Source organism: Lolium perenne, chromosome 5, assembly GCF_019359855.2.
Source record: "Lolium perenne isolate Kyuss_39 chromosome 5, Kyuss_2.0, whole genome shotgun sequence".
NCBI lineage: Eukaryota > Viridiplantae > Streptophyta > Magnoliopsida > Poales > Poaceae > Lolium > Lolium perenne.
In genome coordinates, this window is record NC_067248.2 from 57,243,437 (window position 1) to 57,267,460 (window position 24,024).

A 24,024-nucleotide genomic window follows, 5' to 3' on the forward strand; every position below is an offset into this window, starting at 1 on the left:
CAAAGTACTTTGGTTGTGTTGTGCAGGTTCCACGTTGGCGCCGGAATCCCTGGTGTTGCGCCGCATCACATTTCGCCACCATCAACCTTCAACGTGCTTCTTGACTCCTACTGGTCCGATTAAACCTTGGTTTCTTACTGAGGGAAACTTGCCACTGTGCGCATCATACCTTCCTCTTGGGGTTCCCAACGGATGTGTACATCTACGCGCATCAGCCTCTCTAAACATGTGAATTTTTATTATGCACTAACCCTCTAATGAGTTTGCTTTCAGTTTGGTGTGGAGGAAGTTTTCAAGGGTCAAGAGAGGAGGATGATATAATATGATCAAAAAGAGTGAAAAGTCTAAGCTTGGGGATGCCCCCGTGGTTCATCCCTGCATATTTCAAGAAGACTCAAGCATCTAAGCTTGGGGATGCCCAAGGCATCCCCTTCTTCATCGACAACTTATCAGGTCACTTCTAGTGAAACTATATTTTTATTCCGTCACATCTTATGTAATTTACTTGGAGCGTCTGTTTGTTTTTATTTTTGTTTTTGTTTGAATAAATTCGGATCCCAAAAATCCTTGTATTGGAGAAAGACACGCTCCGCTTTTTCATATTGAACACTGGTGTTCTTAGTTTTGCTTTAATGTTCATGGGGAAGTTGAAAACCGCTTCATTGATTGCTATTTGGTTGGAAACAGAAAATGCTTCATGTGGTAAATGGTATATTGTCTTCAATAATTTGATTCTTGGCAATTGTTTTGAGCTCTCATAGGTCATGTTTAAGCTCTTGCATCATGTAGTTTAAACCTATTAGTGGAGAACTACCGCGGAGCTTGTTGAAATTTGGTTTGCATGATTGATCTCTCTAAGGTCTAGATATTTTCTAGTAAAAGTGTTTGAGCAATAAGGAGACAGTGTAGAGTCTTATAATGCTTGCAATATGTTCTTATGTAAGTTTTGCTGTACCGGTTCATACTTGTGTTTGCTTCAAACAACCTTGCTAGCCAAAGCCTTGTACTGAGAGGGAATGCTTCTCGTGCATCCAAAACCTTGAGCCAAAACTCATGCCATTTGTGTCCACCATAACTACCTACTATGTGGTATTCTTCTGCCATTCCAAAGTAAATTGCTTGCGTGCTACCTTTAAAAATTTCATTCTTTGTCTTTACAATACATAGCTCATGGGAAAATAGCTTAAAAACTATTGTGGTGATGAATATGTTGCTATGTATCTTAGTTCTTATAAGTTGCTTGTTGAGCGGTAACCATGTTTCTGGGGACGCCATCAACTGTTACACCTTTGTTGAATATCATGTGAGTTGCTATGCATGTTCGTCTTGTCTGAAGTAAGGGTGATTTCTCATGATTAAATGGTTTGAGTATGCATATTTTTAGAGAAGAACATTGGGCCGCCAACCAAAGCCATGTATAATGGTGGAAGTTTCAGCTTGGACATTAATCCTCAGAATCTCTTATGAGAATATTATTTTTTGTTGAATGGTTAAGCATTAAAGAGGAGTCCATTATCTGTTTTCTATGTTGTCCCGGTATGGATGTCCTCAAGTTGAGATCTATCAAAACTGAGAAATCAAATGCGATCTATCTCCTTGGACCTTTGTACAGGTGGCATAGAGGTACCCCTTTGTGACACTTGGTTGAAACATATGTAATGCAATGATAATCCATGGAAATCCGAGCTAATTAGGACAAGGTGCGAACACTATTGGTATTCGATGCATGAGGCTTGCAACTTATAAGAGGTTTATGCATAACACATAGGAATTATTACTACCGTTGACAAAATTGTTTCCATGTTTTCAAAATAAAAAGCTCTAGCACATGAGTAATCCCTGCTTCCCTCTGTGAAGGGCCTTTCTTTTACTTTATGTTGAGTCAGTTTACCTACTTCTTTCTATCTTAGAAGCAAACACTTGTGTCAACTGTGTGCATTGATTCTTACATACTTGTGATGTCTACTCACGCTTCTTTTCCTGTAGACAGTGTTGGGCCTCCAAGAGCAGAGGTTTGTAGAATAGCAGCAAGTTTTCCCTTAAGTGGATCACCCAAGGTTTATCGAACTCAGGGAGGAAGAGGTCAAAGATATCCCTCTCAAGCAACCCTGCGATCACAATGCAAGAAGTCTCTTGTGTCCCCAACACACCTAATACACTTGTCAGATGTATAGGTGCACTAGTTCGGCGAAGAGATAGTGAAATACAAGTAATATGGATGTATATGAGTGGTAATAGCAATCTGAATAAAATATGGCAGCGAGTAAACATGCAACAAAACAGTAAACAAGCGGCGATAACAGTATTTAGGAACAAGGCCTAGGGATTATACTTTCACTAGTGGACACTCTCAACATTGATAACATAATAAATAAGTTCTCTTCTTTTTGTGCTACATATACTCTTGTTTGATAATGAACACCACTAATTGTGTAGGATTACACGAACCCTCAATGCCGGAGTTAACAAGCTACACAACATTCGATATTCATGTTTAAGTAACCTTAGAGCATAATAGATCTTTGCAAAATAAACCAAGTACTAACATAGCATGCACACTGTCACTATCACACTACGAAGGAGGCATAGATCACATCAATACTATCATAGCGATAATCAACTCCATAACCTACAAGAGATTATGATCATAATCTACGACAAGAACTACACGATGCACACACTGTCACCATTACACCATGCAGGAGGAATAGACTACTTTAATAACATCACATGAGTAGCACATAGATAAATAGTGATACAAAACACATTGCAATCATAAAGGGATATAAATAAGCACTTCACTACGCCATTCATAACAGTGAATAAGTATTCTGTGAAATATAGCCTAAGAGACCCACACGGTGCACACACTGTCACCTTTACACACGTGGGACAAGGAGTCTCCGGAGATCACATAAGTAAAACCCACTTGACTAGCATAATGACATCTAGATTACAAGCATCATCATATGAATCTCAATCATGTAAGGCAGCTCATGAGATTATTGTATTGAAGTACATAGGAGAGAGATGAACCACATAGCTACCGGTACAGCCCCGAGCCTCGATGGAGAACTACTCCCTCCTCATGGGAGACAGCAGCGGTGATGAAGATGGCGGTGGTGTCGATGGAGGAGCCTTCCGGGGGCACTTCCCCGTCCCGGCGGCGTGCCGGAACAGAGACTCCTGTCCCCCAGATCTTGGCTTCGCGATGGCGGCGGCTCTGGAAGGTTTCGCGTACCGTGGCTTATTCGTCTCGGGGTTTTAGGTCAGCGACCTTATATAGGCGAAAGGGCGGAGTCGGAAGGCTGACGAGGCGGCGACACACTAGGGGGCGCGGGCCCAGCCCTGGCCGCGCCGCCCTATCATCTGGGCCCACCAGGGCTCCCCTCTGGTGGCTCTCGGGTGTTCTGGAAGCTTCGTGGAAAAATAGGATGCTGGGCATTGATTTCGTCCGATTCCGAGAATATTTCCTTACTAGTATTTCTGGAACCAAAAACAGCAGAAAACAGGAACTGGCACTTCGGCATCTCATCAATAGGTTAGTTCCGGAAAACGCATAAATATGACATAAAGTATGCATAAAACATGTAGATATCATCAATAAAGTGGCATGGAACATAAGAAATTATAGATATGTTGGAGACGTATCAGCATCCCCAAGCTTAGTTCCTACTCGTTCTCGAGTAGGTAAACGATAACAATGATAATTTCTTAAGTGACATGCCATCATAACCTTGATCATACTATTGTAAGCATATGTAATGAATGCAGCGATCAAAAACAATGGTAATGACATGGGTAAACAAATGAATCATAAAGCAAAGACTTTTCATGAATAGTACTTTCAAGACAAGCATCAATAAGTATTGCATAAGAGTTAGCTCGTAAAGCAATAATTCAAAGTAGAGGTATTGAAGCAACACAAAGGAAGATTAAGTTTCAGCGGTTGCTTTCAACTTATAACATGTATATCTCATGGATATTATCAATGTAAAGTAATATAACAAGTGCAATATGCAAGTATGTAGGAATCAATGCACAGTTCACACAAGTGTTTGCTTCTTAAGGTGGAGAGAAATAGGTGAACTGACTCAACATAAAAGTAAAAGATAGGTCCTTCAAAGAGGAAAGCATCGATTGCTATATTTGTGCTAGAGCTTTTATTTTGAAAACATAAAGAGAGCATAAAAGTAAAGTTTTGAGAGGTGTTTGTTGTTGTCAACGAATGGTAGTGGGCACTCTAACCCCCCTTGCCAGACAAACCTTCAAAGAGCGGCTCCCATTTTATTTTATTTTTGGGTGGCACTCCTTCCAACCTTTCTTTCACAAACCATGGCTAACCGAATCCTCGGGTGCCTGCCAACAATCTCATACCATGAAGGAGTACCTTTTTATTTTAGTTTTATTTAGATGACACTCCTCCCCACCTTTGCTTTCTCAAGCCATGGCTAACCGAATCCTTCGGGTGCCGTCCAACAATCACATACCATGGAGGAGTGTCTATTTTTGTTAATTAATTTGGGACTGGGAATCCCATTGCCAGCTCTTTTTGCAAAGTTATTGGATAAGCGGATGAAGCCACTAGTCCATTGGTGAAAGTTGCCCAACAAGATTGAAAGATAAACACCACATACTTCCTCATGAGCTATAAAACATTGACACAAATAAGAGGTAATAACTTTTGAATTGTTTAAAGGTAGCACTCAAGCAATTTACTTTGGAATGGCGGAGAAATACCATGTAGTAGGTAGGTATGGTGGACACAAATGACATAGTGGTTGGCTCAAGGATTTGGATGCATGAGAAGTATTCCCTCTCGATACAAGGTTTAGGCTAGCAAGGTTATTTGAAACAAACACAAGGATGAACCGGTGCAGCAAAACTCACATAAAAGACATATTGTAAACATTATAAGACTTTACACCGTCTTCCTTGTTGTTCAACCCAATACTAGAAATTATCTAGACCTTAGAGAGACCAATTATGCAAACCAAATTTTAGCAAGCTCTATGTATTTCTTCATTAATAGGTGCAAAGTATATGATGCAAGAGCTTAAACATGAGCACAACAATTGCCAAGTATCACATTATCCGAGACATTTTACCAATTACTACATGTAGCATTTTCTGTTTCCAACCATATAACAACAAGTGAAGCGATCAACTTTCGCCCTTGAACATTAAAAGCTAAGAACACATGTGTTCGTATGAACCAGCGGAGCGTGTCTCTCTCCCACACAAGGATGAACTTATTCAGAAAACTAAGATAACAAAACAAAAATAAAAGCACACAGACGCTCCAAGTAAAGTACATAAGATGTGACTGAATAAAAATATAGTTTCACTAGAAGAAACCTGATAAGTTGTCGATGAAGAAGGGGATGCCTTGGGCATCCCCAAGCTTAGATGCTTGAGTCTTATTAAAATATGCAGGGATGAACCACCGGGGCATCCCCAAGCTTAGACCTTTCACTCTTCTCGATCACATTATATCACCCTCTTCTATTGACCCTTGAAAACTTCTGCCACACCAAACTTCAAGCAAACTCATTAGAGGGTTAGTGCATAATCAAAATTCACATGTTCAGAGGTGACACAATCGTTCTTAACACTTCTGGACATTGCACAAAACTTCTGAAAGTTAGTGGAACAAAGAAACCCATTCAACATAGCAAAAGCGGCAATGCGAAATAAAAGGCAGAATCTGTCAAAAACAGAACAGTCCATAAAGACGAACCTGAAAGGGGCACTTAACTTGCTCAAATGGAACAACTCAAAACTAATGAAAGTTGCGTACATATCTGAGGATCACGCTCGTAAATTTGCAGATTTTTTTGATTTTTTTACAGAGACTTCTGCTCAAATTCGTGACAGACAGCAATGCTGTTTCTGCGCAGTGATCCCAAATATAACATCAACTTTAGCATAGAAACTTTACTTGGCACAAAAACATGATAAGGAGAGGTTTCTACAGTAGTAAACAACTTCCAAGACTCAACAAAACAAAAATTGCTGTAGTAAAATAAACACATGGGTTATCTCCCAAGAAGTTCTTTCTTTATAGCCATTAAGATGGGCTCAGCAGTTTTAATGATGCACTCGCAAGAAATAGTATTTGAAGCAAAAGAGAGCATCAAGAGGCAAATTCAAAACACATTTAAGCCTAACATGCTTCCTATGAAAAGGAATCTTGTAAATAAACAAGTTCAAGAAGCATAATGCAACAAGCATAGAAAGATAAAACAAGTGTAGCTTAAAAAATTTCAGCACATAGAGAGGCATTTTAGTAACATGAAAATTTCTATAACCATATTTTCCTCTCTCATAATAACTTTCAGTAGCATCATGAACAAACTCAACAATATAACTATCACTTAAAGCATTCTTATCATGAGTCTCATGCATAAAATAATTACTACTCCCAACATAAGCATAGTCATTCTTATTAATTGTAGTGGGAGCAAATTCAACAAAGTAGCTATCAAATATAGGAGGTATATTGTAATCATAATCAAATTTATCCTCCATAACAGGTGGTAACAAAAGACTACTATCATTATAATCATCATAAATGGGAGGCAAAGTATCATCAAAGTAAATTTTCTCCTCAATGCTTGGGGGACTAAAAATATCATGCTCATCAAAACCAGCTTCCCCAAGCTTAGAATTTTCCATAGCATTAGCAACAATGGTGTTCAAAGCTCATGGGAAAATAGCTTAAAAACTATTGTGGTGATGAATATGTTGCTATGTATCTTAGTTCTTATAAGTTGCTTGTTGAGCGGTAACCATGTTTCTGGGGACGCCATCAACTGTTACACCTTTGTTGAATATCATGTGAGTTGCTATGCATGTTCGTCTTGTCTGAAGTAAGGGTGATTTCTCATGATTAAATGGTTTGAGTATGCATATTTTTAGAGAAGAACATTGGGCCGCCAACCAAAGCCATGTATAATGGTGGAAGTTTCAGCTTGGACATTAATCCTCATAATCTCTTATGAGAATATTATTTTTTGTTGAATGGTTAAGCATTAAAGAGGAGTCCATTATCTGTTTTCTATGTTGTCCCGGTATGGATGTCCTCAAGTTGAGATCTATCAAAAATGAGAAATCAAATGCGATCTATCTCCTTGGACCTTTGTACAGGTGGCATAGAGGTACCCCTTTGTGACACTTGGTTGAAACATATGTAATGCAATGATAATCCATGGAAATCCGAGCTAATTAGGACAAGGTGCGAACACTATTGGTATTCGATGCATGAGGCTTGCAACTTATAAGAGGTTTATGCATAACACATAGGAATTATTACTACCGTTGACAAAATTGTTTCCATGTTTTCAAAATAAAAAGCTCTAGCACATGAGTAATCCCTGCTTCCCTCTGTGAAGGGCCTTTCTTTTACTTTATGTTGAGTCAGTTTACCTACTTCTTTCTATCTTAGAAGCAAACACTTGTGTCAACTGTGTGCATTGATTCTTACATACTTGTGATGTCTACTCACGCTTCTTTTCCTGTAGACAGTGTTGGGCCTCCAAGAGCAGAGGTTTGTAGAACAGCAGCAAGTTTTCCCTTAAGTGGATCACCCAAGGTTTATCGAACTCAGGGAGGAAGAGGTCAAAGATATCCCTCTCAAGCAACCCTGCGATCACAATGCAAGAAGTCTCTTGTGTCCCCAACACACCTAATACACTTGTCAGATGTATAGGTGCACTAGTTCGGCGAAGAGATAGTGAAATACAAGTAATATGGATGTATATGAGTGGTAATAGCAATCTGAATAAAATATGGCAGCGAGTAAACATGCAACAAAACAGTAAACAAGCGGCGATAACAATATTTAGGAACAAGGTCTAGGGATTATACTTTCACTAGTGGACACTCTCAACATTGATCACATAATAAATAAGTTCTCTTCTTTTTGTGCTACATATACTCTTGTTTGATAATGAACACCACTAATTGTGTAGGATTACACGAACCCTCAATGCCGGAGTTAACAAGCTCCACAACATTCGATATTCATGTTTAAGTAACCTTAGAGCATAATAGATCTTTGCAAAATAAACCAAGTACTAACATAGCATGCACACTGTCACTATCACACTACGAAGGAGGCATAGATCACATCAATACTATCATAGCGATAATCAACTCCATAACCTACAAGAGATTATGATCATAATCTACGACAAGAACTACACGATGCACACACTGTCACCATTACACCATGCAGGAGGAATAGACTACTTTAATAACATCACATGAGTAGCACATAGATAAATAGTGATACAAAACACATTGCAATCATAAAGGGATATAAATAAGCACTTCACTACGCCATTCATAACAGTGAATAAGTATTCCGTGAAATATAGCCTAAGAGACCCACACGGTGCACACACTGTCACCTTTACACACGTGGGACAAGGAGTCTCCGGAGATCACATAAGTAAAACCCACTTGAATAGCATAATGACATCTAGATTACAAGCATCATCATATGAATCTCAATCATGTAAGGCAGCTCATGAGATTATTGTATTGAAGTACATAGGAGAGAGATGAACCACATAGCTACCGGTACAGCCCCGAGCCTCGATGGAGAACTACTCCCTCCTCATGGGAGACAGCAGCGGTGATGAAGATGGCGGTGGTGTCGATGGAGGAGCCTTCCGGGGGCACTTCCCCGTCCCGGCGGCGTGCCGGAACAGAGACTCCTGTCCCCCAGATCTTGGCCTCGCGATGGCGGCGGCTCTGGAAGGTTTCGCGTACCGTGGCTTATTCGTCTCGGGGTTTTAGGTCAGGGACCTTATATAGGCGAAAGGGCGGAGTCGGAAGGCTGACGAGGCGGCGACACACTAGGGGGGCGTGGGCCCAGCCCTGGCCGCGCCGCCCTATCATCTGGGCCCACCAGGGCTCCCCTCTGGTGGCTCTCGGGTGTTCTGGAAGCTTCGTGGAAAAATAGGATGCTGGGCATTGATTTCGTCCGATTCCGAGAATATTTCCTTACTAGGATTTCTGGAACCAAAAACAGCAGAAAACAGGAACTGGCACTTCGGCATCTCATCAATAGGTTAGTTCCGGAAAATGCATAAATATGACATAAAGTATGCATAAAACATGTAGATATCATCAATAAAGTGGCATGGAACATAAGAAATTATAGATACGTTGGAGACGTATCAACTTGCAGGTTCCACGTTGGCGCCGGAATCCCTGGTGTTGCGCCGCACTACACTCCTCCACCAACAACCTTCACGTGGCCTTCATCTCCTACTGGTTCGATAACCTTGGTTTCTTTCTGAGGGAAAACTTACCGTTGTGCGCATCACACCTTCCTCTTGGGGTTCCCAACAGACGTGTGCATCACGCGCCATCACGCCCGCACGCGGCGCTCTATATAGCGCACGCGGGGCATGGCACGTGTAAGCCACGGCTACACACGTCGCACGCCGGCAGCGACGGGGCGAGACACGTGGAAGCGGCGGTGACACGTGGCACGGGGAAACCTTACTCGGTGTCACTCCGACAATGTTTGATATGATGCGAGATGCAAATAGGTATATGGATGTCATATTCATGTTCATTGGATTTTTCTGATCAATTTTCATAGATAAAACTTTTCTATTTGAGTTACCATTTAAAAGTTATTGAAATAATAGTTTTTATTAAGTTAAAATAGATAAATAAAGGTTTATTTATAAAACAGAAAAGAAAAACGGCTCCAGGGGCTGATCCGCATCCAACGGCTCCATGCCGTTGGATTCAATTGGCCGGAGCCGTTGGATGCAGATGCCGCGGATCAGCCCCCACCCCCTTTTGTCGCAGGTCGTGCCACGGCCTGCGATAAAAGACCCCCCTTTTATCGCGGGTGGTGGCACGACCCGCGATAAAAGGGGGGCCTTTTATCGCGGGTGGTGCCACGACCCGCGACAAAAGGTGGGTAGGTATAAAAGGTGGGCGTCGCGGGCCGGCCGCCCACCCGCGACACTGAAGGCCAACCCTAGCTCGATACTGCGCCGCCAGGCTGCTCATTTTTTCCCGCCGCCGCCTCGAGCTCCTCCGGTGCCTCCTCGTCGAGCCTCCTCTGCCGCCGCCGCTCCTGCGCCCCCTCTGCCGCGCGCGCTCGGGGGCCGCCGCGCCGCCTCCTCTCTTCCTCGCTTGGGGCCGCCGCGCCGCCTCCCTGAGCTCCTCCGGTCGGCCGCCTCCCTGAGCCCCTCCGGCGCCGCCGCCGCCGCGCCGCCTCCCTCGAGGTCCTCCTGAGCCGCCGCCTCAGGTAGCCCACTAGCAGGGGCGCCAGTACCGGCGCCGGCGCCCTAGCTCGGCCATTTTTTTATTTTTTTGTTATTTAGTTAATTAGTTTTATGTAATTACTTATTTAGTTTATATTTATTTTATATATGGTTAATTAGTTAGTTATTTAGTATAGTTTATGTAATTAGTTAGTTAGTTAGTTTAGTATATGTAATTAGTTAGTTAGTATAGTTTATGGTTAATTAGTTAGTTATTTAGTATAGTTTATGTAATTAGTTAGTTATTTAGTATATGTATTTAGTTAGTAATTTAGTATATATATTTAGTTAATTAGTTCATGTATTTAGTTAGTTAGTTAATTAGTATATAGCCCCAGCAGACGAATCCTCCACCGACGAACCCGACGCCGACACCGACCCCCTGCCCCCCCTCGCAAAAACCCGTCTCCGGCACCCTCTCCCTCTTGCAAACAACCGACACCCTCTCCCTCTCGCAAACACGCGTCGCCGACACCCTCTCCCTCTCGCAAACACGTGTCGCCGACACCCTCTCCCTCTCGCAAACACGCGTCGCCGACACCCTTTCCCTCTCGCAAACACGCATCGCCGACACCCTCTCCCTCTCGCAAACACGTGAGCATTGTCGAGATCCTCTACCTGACGCGCCCTCTTCTCCCTACTCCATGTCGCCTTCCCCTCCTTGAGCCTACCCCATTTGTGGTTAGGGTTAGGGTTTGGTTAGTGTTTGATTAGGGTTAGGGTTTGGTTAGGGTTAGAACATGTACTTATCGATTTAATTTTTTGCAGAAACAATGGATCCATTCGAAATCCATCGGGACTTGGAACAGGAAGACCTTTTCGAGAACATAATCTGCGATGGTCCAAAACCCGAACGAGAAGACCGCGACTCCGGTGATGGAGAAGCCCGCGGCTCCGGTGATGGAGAAGCCGACGGCTCTGGTCATGACGAGGTATACGATCAGTAGAGGCATTAATGGAATTCTATATGTACATATGTATATAAATTAATTAATTTTTATTATCTTAGGCCTCCGAAGATAAGTTGGAGAAACGAGGCCCGGCAAAGAAGTTGAGCAAAAAAGACCACTTCACAATTGAAGCTATATCACCGGAAGGCCAACCGGTGGCACCCAATGCTGTCAGAACGACATTTAAAAATCAATGCGGAGTTCTGGTTAGGGATTGTCTCCCGATCACTATTAGAGAATGGAACAAGACCAAGAATGTGTCCGAAAGTCAGGTTGCCGATAGGTACAAAGACACACTTTTTGACGACCTCATGGCACATTTCACTTTGCTAGATTTGGGATCGGAGTCTGAGATGGATAAGCAGAGGGCGCTAGTGAACAAATGGGCTCTTAAGAAGATGGGGGAACTTTTCCGGGCGTATAAGAACTGGTTATGGGCAACTTATAAGGCCGAGAAGAAGCCTCCAGTATTCGAAAACTATCTAGCGAAGCAGGAGCATAACTGGGAAGAATTTGTGAAGTACAAAGAATCAGAGGAGGCTATGAAACTATCAAAGGAAAACAAGAAGAATGCAAGCGAAAAGAAATATCACCATCATACGGGGCGAGGGGGCTACGAAGTAGCCATGCCTAAGTGGGATGCACAAGAGGCTGAGATGGAGCGGAATGGGATCACTCCAGAACCCATCCGAGAAGGATGGGACTTTAGGGCTCAAAATTGGTTCCTTGGGCATGGCTGTGAGTATGACATGAAGACAGAGAACCTTGTTGAAAGTGACAGCAAGGTTAAGGTACCCAGGGAAAAATGTATTCAAGTGACGGCAGATATTAAGGCGGGAAAACTAAAGTTTGCTCCCGATAGAGAGAAAGACTTGCTCACGCTTGTCCTCGGTAATCCTAAGAAGGGAGGACGAACAAGAGGCTTCGGTCCTAGTGTTCCATGGTCGCTTGGGTTTCCGGACGACGCGGAGACTTATAGAAGCCGAGCGAGAGCAAAAAAACGTGAGCTGGAGGTGCAGAATGACCGGATGGCCGAGTTCCAACGCCAACTTGACCAGCAGCAGCGGGAGATTCAGCAGCAGCGGGAGATAAATGAACTAAAAGGACAGCGCCAGCCAGATAATACCGCCGGCATATCTCAGCGACAAGACAGCAGCGTGGCCGACTCAGAGGCACCGCCTTTAAAGATGATAGATGGCGGTCCTGGCGACCCCGTGGATGGAATCAAGGAGCAAACACCTTGTGATCTCCATGACGTGTTCAGGAACTTATCTGTGAAGGTGGCGGTCGGCTATGTCTTACCTGCATTTGGAGCTGAAGGTGAGCCGGCAACATGGCATGGCAATGAGATTCCAGCTGGCTATGCTCATGTCGGGGTGGATTCAGTTGTACCGTCGTGGGAGACATTGCAGCTCGAAATCCCTGGAGGTGATGGGGGGGTTACACTCGGAGAGGTACTGGGAGAAATCATTCTCTGGGAAAAGAAAAACATCAAGCTTCCAGGCTGGGTAGCCCCTAGTACTAGTCGTCCCAGGTCACCATCACCTCCTCCAGGTAATCGCAGGCCACCATCACCTCCTCCGACTGATCACATGTCGCCACCATCACCCCATGGGTACGACGTTGACCACGACATCCGTAGTCCATCTCCATCTCCAGCGCCGCCGCCTCCGCCCACTAAGACTCGGAATGCACCCAGCCAGAAGCGTTTCAAGAGTCCTGTCCGCAAGATGTCGCCCCTCCCAAAAGTACCAAAGGTTCCTCCCCCCTGTCCTTACGATCGTACTGTCGAGGAAAATGAGGCCATTGTTAAGAAACACACGTATGATCATTTTCATAAGCCAAAACCTCCAGCGCCAGAGCCATACACCGAGAAGCAAAAAGCATATGCTCTTTCTTTTCTGAACACACCATCGCAATATGAGTTACACGAGAAGAAGGATGACTATACACGCTACCTTGCGAGGGTAATTGACGACAAGGTTAAGGAGAAGAAGGATGACAAGGCTAAGGAGAAGGATAGTGCTAGCACGAGCAAATCATCAGCTAGAAGTGTAGCCGGGAAGAAATCAAGTTCAACAAGTGCATCCCTCAAGGCCAAGCAAACGACAAAAGGCAAAAAAGAAAGGAAGTTCCCCAGCTCGGAGAACAGGCCAAACAATCGATCCCACCACTCAAAGTGTTTAATGTTCCGAAGGTGTACGAACAACATGGTGGTGGTTTCAATATGGAAGAACCTGCGATGCTAGCGGCTTCGATGGAATGTACCGTGGAGGATTTGCTGAGTGCTGCAGATGCTGCACTACCCACTGCTGATATAGCTCCTAAATTTGTCTACGGGGCCGACTTGGTCAGCAGAGAGCGGCTGCATAAACTGCCAACGCATATGCGGAATTTGCATCAGTGGTACCTTGATGGGTGCAAGGAGAACATAACTTACATCGTGGCGAAGATCCCATTTGAATATTACTACCGAAAGGAGGAGATCCATATTGAGATGAATGAACTTCGGCAGTTATTCAATTTAGAAGCCCTCGACAAATCTCTCATGAGTTGATATTGCTTGTAAGTTGTTAACTACATATAAGTTCATGTTCATTCAGTTCATGTTCGTTTTCATTGCATATACTCATTATATCTTATATGTTCTCTTATGCAGACTGAAGATCAGTGAATCCAAAAGTAATAATATTATCAATATTGGGTTAGTTGATCCAGATAAAGTACATGTTCAAACGGTAAAACATAAATGCGAAGAAACGGGGGGAAACCGACTAAGGTTTTTGGGGGAGCAACATTTATGTGATTCAATACTGTTTCCTTACAACTACGAGTGAGAGTCTTAATGATCTGTTATGCACATTCAATTTTTCTTACTCGATGTTAAGTATAATTCCTGACGTATATACATAAACATGTGCAGCTTCCACTGGATTCTACTAGACATTCAAGTTGATAAGGAAATAGTTGAAGTAAGGGACCCACTGAGTAGAGGCCTGGACGGGTTCCGCGACTTGCAGAAGTTGCTCCAAGTGTAATTTTCTTCATTGCCGCGCTATATCTTTCGTGAGATATCAATTAATTATCCACTCATTCAATCATTCTTTTGCCTGGCAGGGCTTGGAGAGCTTTCAGGAACCATACTGAGGGTACCTGGGCAGAGAGGCTAACATTTACTCCTGTACCGTGCGCCCAGCAGCCACAAGGGACGAATCTATCTGGATAGTACGTTTGCGAGTCCATTCGCATGTTAACCACTGAGAAGCACAATAATAATAAATTCAACATAAGCAATAACATTCACAACTTTATTTATTATCATCAATATTTCGTTATCAAGATTGATATAGTCATACTCATCTCATTTTCCTATATAGGTCGACTTCATGCGGGACACACTCCAACCAAAGGAACACCTACTAGGAATTGCGGAGGAAGTGGCGGGACTTTTGGTTAGAGAAGTAATAGAGAACAACGGCTTATTTAGTCCAAATAGGCGCTCTCCCTCTCCCTCCAAATAGACGGTCTTTAGTCCCGGTAGTCGTGAGCTCCATGTATATATGTAAGGGGAATCTACGAATATGTAAGGGGAATCAACTTTTGCTTCCAATATTTGTTTGATCGATCTATATATAATGAATGAACGTGTACAACTTGTAGTACCGTACAAATATGTGCAACTTTTATTTTCGAATGAAAAAATGAAATAAAAGGGGGGCGGTGACGGGGGGGGGGGGGGTGTGTGCTGCACCCCTCAAACCCTAAAGCAGCATCGTTCTGCGCGCGCCACGTAGAGAACCTTTTATCGCGGGTGGTAATACCGTCCGCGACAAAAGGGGATGTCCCCTGCGCGCCCGCGCCTGCCACGTGGTGGACTATATGTCACGAGTGGTAAGCGACCCGTGACAAAAGGGTGAACCTTTTGTCGCGCCTTCCTTGTTGCGGCCGGCCGCCCGCGACAAAAGGCGCTTATGACCCGCCACAAATGATCTATTTTCCACTAGTGCGAGGTGGCCAGATCCACCGCTGGGCCGCAGCACACCACAACGCCGGGAGCGCCACCGAGTCCCGTACTGTCCTAGCAAAGAAGATGCTGTTGTTCTGGATCTTCTTATTGACGAAGAAGATGATGATGTGATTGGTGATTATGACGAAGGTGACGGAGTGGACGAGACACATGCCCACAAGGTTGCTGCTGCTATTGGGGCCAACTGAACTTAGGAATCTGCTCATTCTCTATCTAAATCTATATTGTCTAGAAGATGACTGTGTTTCGAACGATCCTTCCAAGTCTACCTATATGTGTGTTATATATTGGCGCTCCTGTTAATTTTCATCTACCTATATGTATTAAGCACTCCTGTTAATCCATCTACCTATGCCACCTATCTATCTTTTTTCTATAATAATAATAGTGGTACTGCTCTTATGTTATGTTTGCTTCAGTGGCCGACTCCTGAGAAAACAAAAGTAGATCATTCCTTATGTTTGTTGATGTAGATTATATTATGTTTCTTGCTGTAGATTACTGTTTTGGAATGGGAACCGTGATGTAAAGGGTTGCACTCTTGCATTTAGTCTAATTTTTATCTAATATGAAAATGAACCCCAATGTTCAGTTTGCACTTCGACTGAAACACGAGAAGGTCTTGTGTTTCCAGTACTCTTGAAAGGTAAGATTTGCAACTTATAGTCATTTAATCAGCTAAGGAAGCAGGCTATAAAATTGTATCTCTAATTGTTCGACAATTTATATGTCTGTGTCATCCTGATATATATATATATCCCGTGGCCACCAGCGAGCGCCGTGATATGAGATGGATATAATTGTTGCTTTTGGAGAGCAACAACACCTTGAGGAAGAAGAAGATCGGAGGAGAGCCGTAGAAAGAGAGAGGAAGGAGAGACCCAGACGTCCGGCTTCTCCTTCCTCTCGTCTGGGTTTGTTCATTGTAATGGGTTTGTTCATTGTTATACTGTTGGCAATATGAAAAAAGTTCCATCATATCGGGTTCAACTTAGTAAAGAAGCTAGATGTCGCGTCGGAAAGAAGTCCACCCGTGACATATAGTCCACCACGTGGCAGGCAATGGTTGCAAAGATGATGTAGTCTGTTTTGCTACCGACGAGGAAGACGCAACTGAATCGTACAATCTACGTATGTTTCTGACGAAGATGATGCCGCTGTTCTGGGTCTTCTAAGTGACGACGAAGAGGATGATCTGATCTGAGTATCAGCAGGCATCTAGATTAGCATAATTCGTCTCTACCACAATTCTGACAAGGTACTCTTGTTTTGCAGCAATCACCGCACGCCAAAGCTTCTGCTAGTAACGCCGGTTAGACTAGCTCATCCTTTTTTGCCCGTTCTTCTGTCTATTTTGAAAATTCGTGAAATAAAAATAGTCAAAAAATATAAAAAGTTATTCGAGAATTCAAAAATGTTCATGATAGTTAAAATATATTTTTGAATTTAAAAAATGCCGATAAAAAGACGTTCAAAATTTTAAAAACTTGTTCACGGATTGGAAAAATGTTTGCAGATTTGAAAATAATATATTTAAAAAAATTGTTCGTGGATTCAAATAATGTTCAGATTTTAAAACTGTTTCGTGTGAACTGGATATTTTTTGCGAATGAAAGTTATTTTAATCAAACGAATCAGGTGTTACAAACTCGACCGCATGTGTTCAATAAACCCTCTAGATCAGAGGAGATACACACTGCAGCACCAGCATTGGTTCTAGCAAAGCTAGCCATAAAATAACTACTAGTGTTCTGACATCTCTTTATATGAGTAATACAAGTCTATCTCATCGTTTGCATAAACTGACCGATCGATCTCCTTATTATTCATGCTGTTACTGGGGTTTATTGGAAATCCATGTTTCTGAAACGGATTTAGAAACCGGATTTATGAACTAAACCATAAAGAGTTGTTACTTGGGTTTATTGGAAATCCATGTTATGAAACGGATTACTAGTGTACATAGGACAACAAAAGGATTATAGTTTTTCTCCATCTGCAGTGGAGATGAGATTAGAAGAGAACTTATTGGACCGGTAAGATGTAGTATATTGCCAACAAGAACTCCTTTTCATATACTATCTACTTTTAGCATCCATTTTTCTCTAATTTTCTGCATCCAACTTTTTTTCTGCTTACCCAACACAAAGAAAGCAGACATGCATTTTTTTTGAACGAGGGCAAAAGCTTTGCCCATTCATTGATTAAGAGAGAGAGTTTACAAGAAATTAAAAGGTTTTGACGTTATTACAAATTACTCTCGCGGCATCAAAAGACTCAAACTCTTAGCACCGGCTAAGACCCAAAGGGTTGCTTCTTTTGTAATCCTCTCAAAGATGACTTGCGCCGGAGCGCGCTTGTTCTTGAAGACTCTATCATTTCTCTCATTCCATATCTCCCATATAATGAGCATGGAAAGCGATGCCACCCCTTTGCGGTTTTGCCCCGAGGATATCATGTTCCACCATTCCGTGAAGGAGAGGTCCGCCCAATTATTGGTATGAATAGCCAGAATATCGAATCTTTCTTTGGCCTTGTCCCATAGACGTCGAGAGAAGTGGCAATGAACAAGAAGGTGATCAACGGACTCCAAGCAATGGTTGCAAAGAGGGCAAGCCCCACAATTTGGCCAACCACGCTTTGCCAACCGGTCGGCGGTCTAAATTCTATTTTGGTAGACAAGCCAAATGAACAACTTAGTATTGGGGGGTGCCCACATCTTCCACATGGACTTGTATAAACTTGAGTATGTGGTATCCAAAAATTGCAAATTATAGGCGGACTTGGTGGTGTAGTGCCCACTCTCGGTGAGTTTCCAAGAGATGTCGTCTTCTTCGTTATCATTGAGGTGAAAGTTTTGAATGAGGCTCCATAGATCTATGAATTAGGAAAGGTGCTCGAAGGAAAAGTCGTCCCCAAATTCGATCTTATTCACCCAAGCATTGTCATGAAGAGCTTGTACCACCTTCCAATTTTTGCGCTTTGAGGAGGCGAAGATTAGCGGTGCAACCTCAACTGGCTTTATTCGCTCGAGCCAAGGGGTATACCAAAAAGGAGTTTTCATCCCATTGCCCACGGTGATGGTGGTGGCCGCATAGAAGATGTTCATGTCTTGCTCCGAGCACGGATTTTCATAGCCTATCCAAATCTTGTTGGGGTCTTTCCATTTCAACCAAGGCCACTTAAGACGGAGGGCCGTTGCGAACTTTTCCGTATGAAGGATGCCAAGGTCTCCAAGCTTCTTTGGGCGGCAGACAAGCTCCCAATTAACTTTGCATTTTGCGCCCGTAGTGTGCTCCTTTGCGGACCAAAGGAAGGCCCTCTCAATCTTGTTGATGAATAATATGGTTCCCGCCGAGATGGATAGAGGTGTCAAGTGGTAGATAGCTTGGGAGGCGATGACGGATTTGATCAAAGCGGAGCGACCGGCCATAGATATATACTTTCCATTCCAAGTGGGAAGTTTGCCGGCGCACTTGTCCTCAAGATGTTGAATATATTTTCTCCTTAGGCCTCTAACCGTAAGGGGCAACCCAAGGTATTGTAGCGGGAAAGACTCTCTCTTAGCCGGGATGTCGAGAAGGAGCAGACATGCATTACAGAAGACAACAAATTCCATACTGGATTGTCAATATCGGCAACAAGTTCAACCCTGCCCACATGGAGGGGTGTAACAATTACTCATCCTGCACCACGCATGCCAAAGAAAAGACATCACGAGAGAGGCAAATTTAATTAGTGGAGCTTAGAAGCTGGGAGGAGGATAGTAAATACTAGAAAAGTACCGGTTCATATTATTCGGTGGCGCTGAATCCGGGACGTCAAGCTTTGCTCGTTGCCGAAGAAAAGAAAATTATTTACTCAGGGACGCAAAGCACAAGTGATTTCAATGACATGGTGACTTGAAGTATCTAGGACCCCTTCCACGCCACGCGAAGGAGCACAACAGAACTGAAGACCACCACTAGACATCGTCTACCGCCCATGAGCGAAGCACCAGGTCATAGAAATCACTGGTGCTTTGCGTCCCCAGTAAATATATGATCCCCGGCCGGACGGTGGCGAGGACAAGCAATAAAAACATCGAGGGAGCTCAAGGGGAAGGGCTAGATGTGGCGAGGAATCACCCACACCCCCAACCTGCGATATCACCTGAGGACTGAGGTGCAACGGAGGATAGTTTTTATAATAGGGACAGGATATACTTGTCATCTTTAAGTTTATAGAAAGTATTTTTTTTTCTTGAAAAGGTAACATACTCCAGGCATCTTCAACGATTTTAATGTGGGTGATTTATGTGGAGGAGATTTTTTACTATAATGAATAAAAGATTTTGACCCACATTTGTTTAGGATATTTTTAGCGCGGATATTTTAGGTGGAGGCCAATTGGTATGCTAAACAAAAGATTTCCATGCATCCAAGATCTACCAAATTTCCGAAGATCCCTTGTTTATCATGTTTTTTATCCGGATAATTTGCTTGGAGGTGAATTAGTGCACGGAATTAATGGTTTCCGCGCGCGTATGCTCCTTTTAGCATGCTTTTAATGTTTTGCATGGAGGCGAATTACTATACGAGTACTGAATCAATATTTTCACCCACGCGTTGCTCAGCCTGTTTTTAATGCGCGCGATTTCGGTGGAAGCATAGGCTGATGTGTTTTAAATATTTAATTCTGTAATCTCCATGGGTGGGTGATTTACAGAATTAAATATTTCCACTCACACATCGTTTGGTTTGTTTTTAATGCGGTACGGCCGACGTGAGTTCAGATACTCTAGCTGTAACACAGCGAGGCCTAAAGAAAAAAAAACATCCGCCGACACGTCCTGGGAGGCGTCTTTCATTGCACTCGTCCGCACTAGTTTCCGCAAACGTACGACGAAAGCGAAAACTAAGAAACACGTCTTTCAACTACCAACGCGTCTCTTCATGCCCCTCCGTGCGCAGTGCGCAAGTTTTTCTACTTCGCCATTCCGCGCCGCCGAGACAGCCGAACCCTTCAACGCCGCCGCCGAGCTCGACGCCGTCCTTCTTCCACCGAACCGGGTACGCCTACCTCGACCCATCCTCATCCTTCTCCTTCTTCTCCTCCTCCTCCGCTGGATCCCGCTCCCGTCTGAATCCAAGACTTCTGCTGGGTAAATGCGGCCCGGATTCTGCTGGACTAGTGGAGCACTCCTTCTGGTTCCGGTTGCTGCTGTTACATAGTTCTTCAGCGCGCAAGATCGATCTACCTTAGGCCGCTGAATTTGTTTTGCCGCGCGCGAGGGCAAAAGTCGAGTCCCATTATATCTTCTTGTAGCGAGCCGGCACCGACCACGAGACGTCAAATGGTGCCTTGTCCTGGCCAAGGTCTGTCAAATGGCCGCCCAGCATTCTCCTTTCTCCATGCAATTTCTCAACGCGCTGCCCAGTTCCGCATATGGTGCATTTTGCTTACTGGCAACCATTCTGAAGTTTTGTGTTGCCAAAACCTCTGGTCTGAAACCGAGAGTTGAAGCTGGCATCCATTTTGGAACTCCATGGTTGCCGCAACTTCTTCTTCACTAGTTAGATTTGAAGTTCAGTAGCGAGCGGGTACTACTGTACTAGCCAGTCTAGTTTGCGTAATGTGAGCCACATGAATGTTACACCTCAGGTGCCAGGAACAGCAGGCAATTCAGGGGCCCCTTGTTAATACGTTTATCTTTCCAAAAAGGAAGTGCGTTTTCTGTTTCCCAGCTGAACCATGATGGTCTCCCTGTAGCTTGTATTGACTTGATCAATTTGACGCCAAGCTCTGGTTCCAGAAATCACTGCATTGCCAACGTCTTTCGTTAAAAGTGTGCCTGCTTGACCCATTTATCCCACTACAAACTTTGTTATAAGGCTGTCATTCCGAATTCCAAATTCTTGATGCCCAGGTCAATTTCTGTTGAAGATCTGCAAACTTGGTCCCAAGCAATCAAGCAGTCACCCCCATCAACTTTGCTATAGTTTCTTTCCAGAAAAAAAAAAGCCTCAACTTGTTGATTTCATGTATCAATGACTTAGGAAGTTTGATGCAAGACATCAAAGTAAGATTGCAGAGCCGAGAAGACAAACTTAGCGAGAGTTGGTCCACCCCACCCCTAGTGATAATGTTGTATTATCACAATGGATGGCGACTGAGCTAAATTACTGTTTGGATCGGTCCATCTGTTGGAATGCTGGTTCTTCCACGCAATGGCTTACTATTTTTGCTGTCATCCTTAGGGAAGGTTTTATCACGTTTAGGACAAGTTTTTTCCTTTCCAATCTTTGTAATGATCTTCATAAATAGGCGTTGCCTACATGTTGGTAGGTTCCTTTACTATACTCTTTGCTACGTTAGTATGTTATACTGCGTGCCATAAAACGATTTGCGTAGGAAGATGATTTCCTATTATTGCTGTAGGCTATCAATACAGCTTAAGATACTGACATGCTTAAGTAATCAATCTTCCTGTTCAATGACTATGTCAGAGTGAAAGAAGATGCCGTCACTTCAAAAGGCTTTACCTCCAGAACTTGCTGATAATGCACTCAGAGTAAGGTTCCTCTCCCACCTTCCTAATGAGAAGTCAGTCTTCAAATTTTACTCGTGAGTTCGAAGTAGCTATATTGATGAGTTTAATATTTTAGCTTCAGCTTTTGTAAATCACATCTAGCAGTCCTCATGCAGCCCAATTCTTCATTTTCTGTCACGGAAGTGTAGAAGAAATGTATTTGTAGCATCTGAGGAAACTATTGAACTGTTGCTCATCATTTTTTTTGGCCATGCTGTAGTTATACCGCGAATGCTTAAGGAGGGCTAAGTTCATCGGGAGTCAGGTATGCATTTTTGTTGAAGTATATCATTATCTACATAATATTTCTAAACTTGAACTCAGCTTGCTCTTTTCTCCTCAACGGAGAGTACAGAACTGAGTTTATTTAGTTATCAGGGTGTTCCAGGATAACCAACAAATCAATTGCCCAATCGTTAGTTCTTGTGCCATTTGGATTTTTAGGTATAAAAACATATTTTGTTTAATTGCTGCCTTGTTTGCTTGTAATGAAACTGCTCTGATGAATCAATGTTTTTCTGGAAGCATTACATATACTAGGCTTTATTTGTTCTGGGGCACTTTATACTTATTCTTAAATATTCATATCGTCATTTTTATTTTACATAATTGTTAGATGCACGAGAATTAGTTCCACATTATAGAATAATAGGTCATCACAACTAGGACTAATAAGTCCTTTCTGATGTTTGGCATGTTTATATCATTTTATAAACCCATGCATTTGTCTGACTAGGTTGCTGTGTTTTATGACCCAGCAACACAACACCGGGCTTCTTGTTTCCATGGTGAGACAACAGTTCAAGAAAAACATGCATGAAACTGATCCAGAGAAGATACAGAAAATGAAGGATGAGTAAGTTGCTGCTCCCGTGCAACTTCCATTTCTGGCTGTTTTACCTTTCTATGTTGTTGCAACATATCTTCTGAAATTATTTCTTGATGTGCAGTGCGGCAAGGGGTCTTATCAATCACATTATTTACGAGTCCGAGAAGATGACAGGGCGTAAGTTCTCAGGTTAAGAAAGTAGCAAGTAGACTTTCAGCATTTGCTGTACGAATAGCAATAAAGAGCAGCTTGATCATGTGGCTGTTGATTTATGTTATCTCCTGACACATGGACCAGCTAATGCTTCGCTTGTTCTTGACATATTAAAGCAGTGATTTTCATCAGTTGCATTTTACTGGGGTTCTGGATGTAGTTGGCCTATACATGCTGAGTGCTACCTGTTTTGGGTAATCTTTAATATTTTCCAAGCTTGGAGATGTATATCTTCAGAAATTTTGAATGTTTCAATATGTGTGAAACAGATGTGTAATTATAAAACCTTTTTCCTTGGTCATGAATCCATGCTGCTTGAGGCAGTTCCGTCATGTATACCATGGCTCCGTCTCCTACTCCATCTCCATGGACCTGGAAGGCAGCCACAAGTTTGCAGAAGTACATATATTCGCTGCAGTATTTTTTCTCCGTATTTCAGATGATAGAAATTCAGACTTCACCATCAGTTAAAGTTTCCAAGGTTCTTAGTATGCAAATAATTTGTACAGTGAAAAGCTTGCGAGAAAAATATGCCCTTATTGCTTGCATTGCGTTTGACACTGAAGATTGTTAGTTCCTTTCATCCATTGTTTCACATAGTTCTTGGTCAGTGAGTTGGCAGAGCAGTTACTAGTTTTACAGATGCCGGCTTGTATTTTTCACCATATAAGTACAGAGGGTAATCACTCCAGGTTTGGCATACCTGGCTGTAACTCAAATGCATCCAATTATTCATGGTCACATCTGTAGATCCTGGATGATGTACCTCCCCCTCTGCACCTGACATGCATGGATCTGATATCTCAGTTTTCAACTGAAGCAGCTACAATCCTATAGATGGAATTTGTCAGATTGCTGTACAGAATCCAGAGAAGCGCAACAAAACCAATGGCATTTGCATCGAAGACGTAGGATAGGAACTGATGAGCCTGATGAACTCAGAGACCCTGAAGAGAACTGGGGCCAGCCATTTATGGAATTCCTTGCACTGCAGGGTGTGACACACTACTTACTGTCTGCAGGTCAAAATGATTGGGAAAGAACAGCCCTCCTGCCTCACTAAATGTGCAAAAGTTATCATCTAGGCATCGTGGATGGCCCTCAAGCATGGATCCTTCAGCCTTCTTGTGCCATGC

General features: G+C 43.0%; 1 protein-coding gene across 1 annotated transcript; it reads left to right on the forward strand.

Annotated features, from left to right (window-relative positions):
• The first annotated feature begins 20,232 nt into the window (after positions 1 to 20,232).
• LOC127299232 (uncharacterized) lies at positions 20,233 to 23,025 on the forward strand. The gene is made up of 5 exons (XM_051329169.2): positions 20,233 to 20,326; positions 21,764 to 21,828; positions 22,067 to 22,111; positions 22,605 to 22,702; positions 22,797 to 23,025. Exons 2-5 carry the CDS (start codon positions 21,775 to 21,777, stop codon positions 22,867 to 22,869), a joined length of 270 nt encoding a protein of 89 aa, XP_051185129.1. The 5' UTR covers positions 20,233 to 20,326; positions 21,764 to 21,774; the 3' UTR covers positions 22,870 to 23,025.
• The last annotated feature ends 999 nt before the right edge of the window (positions 23,026 to 24,024 follow it).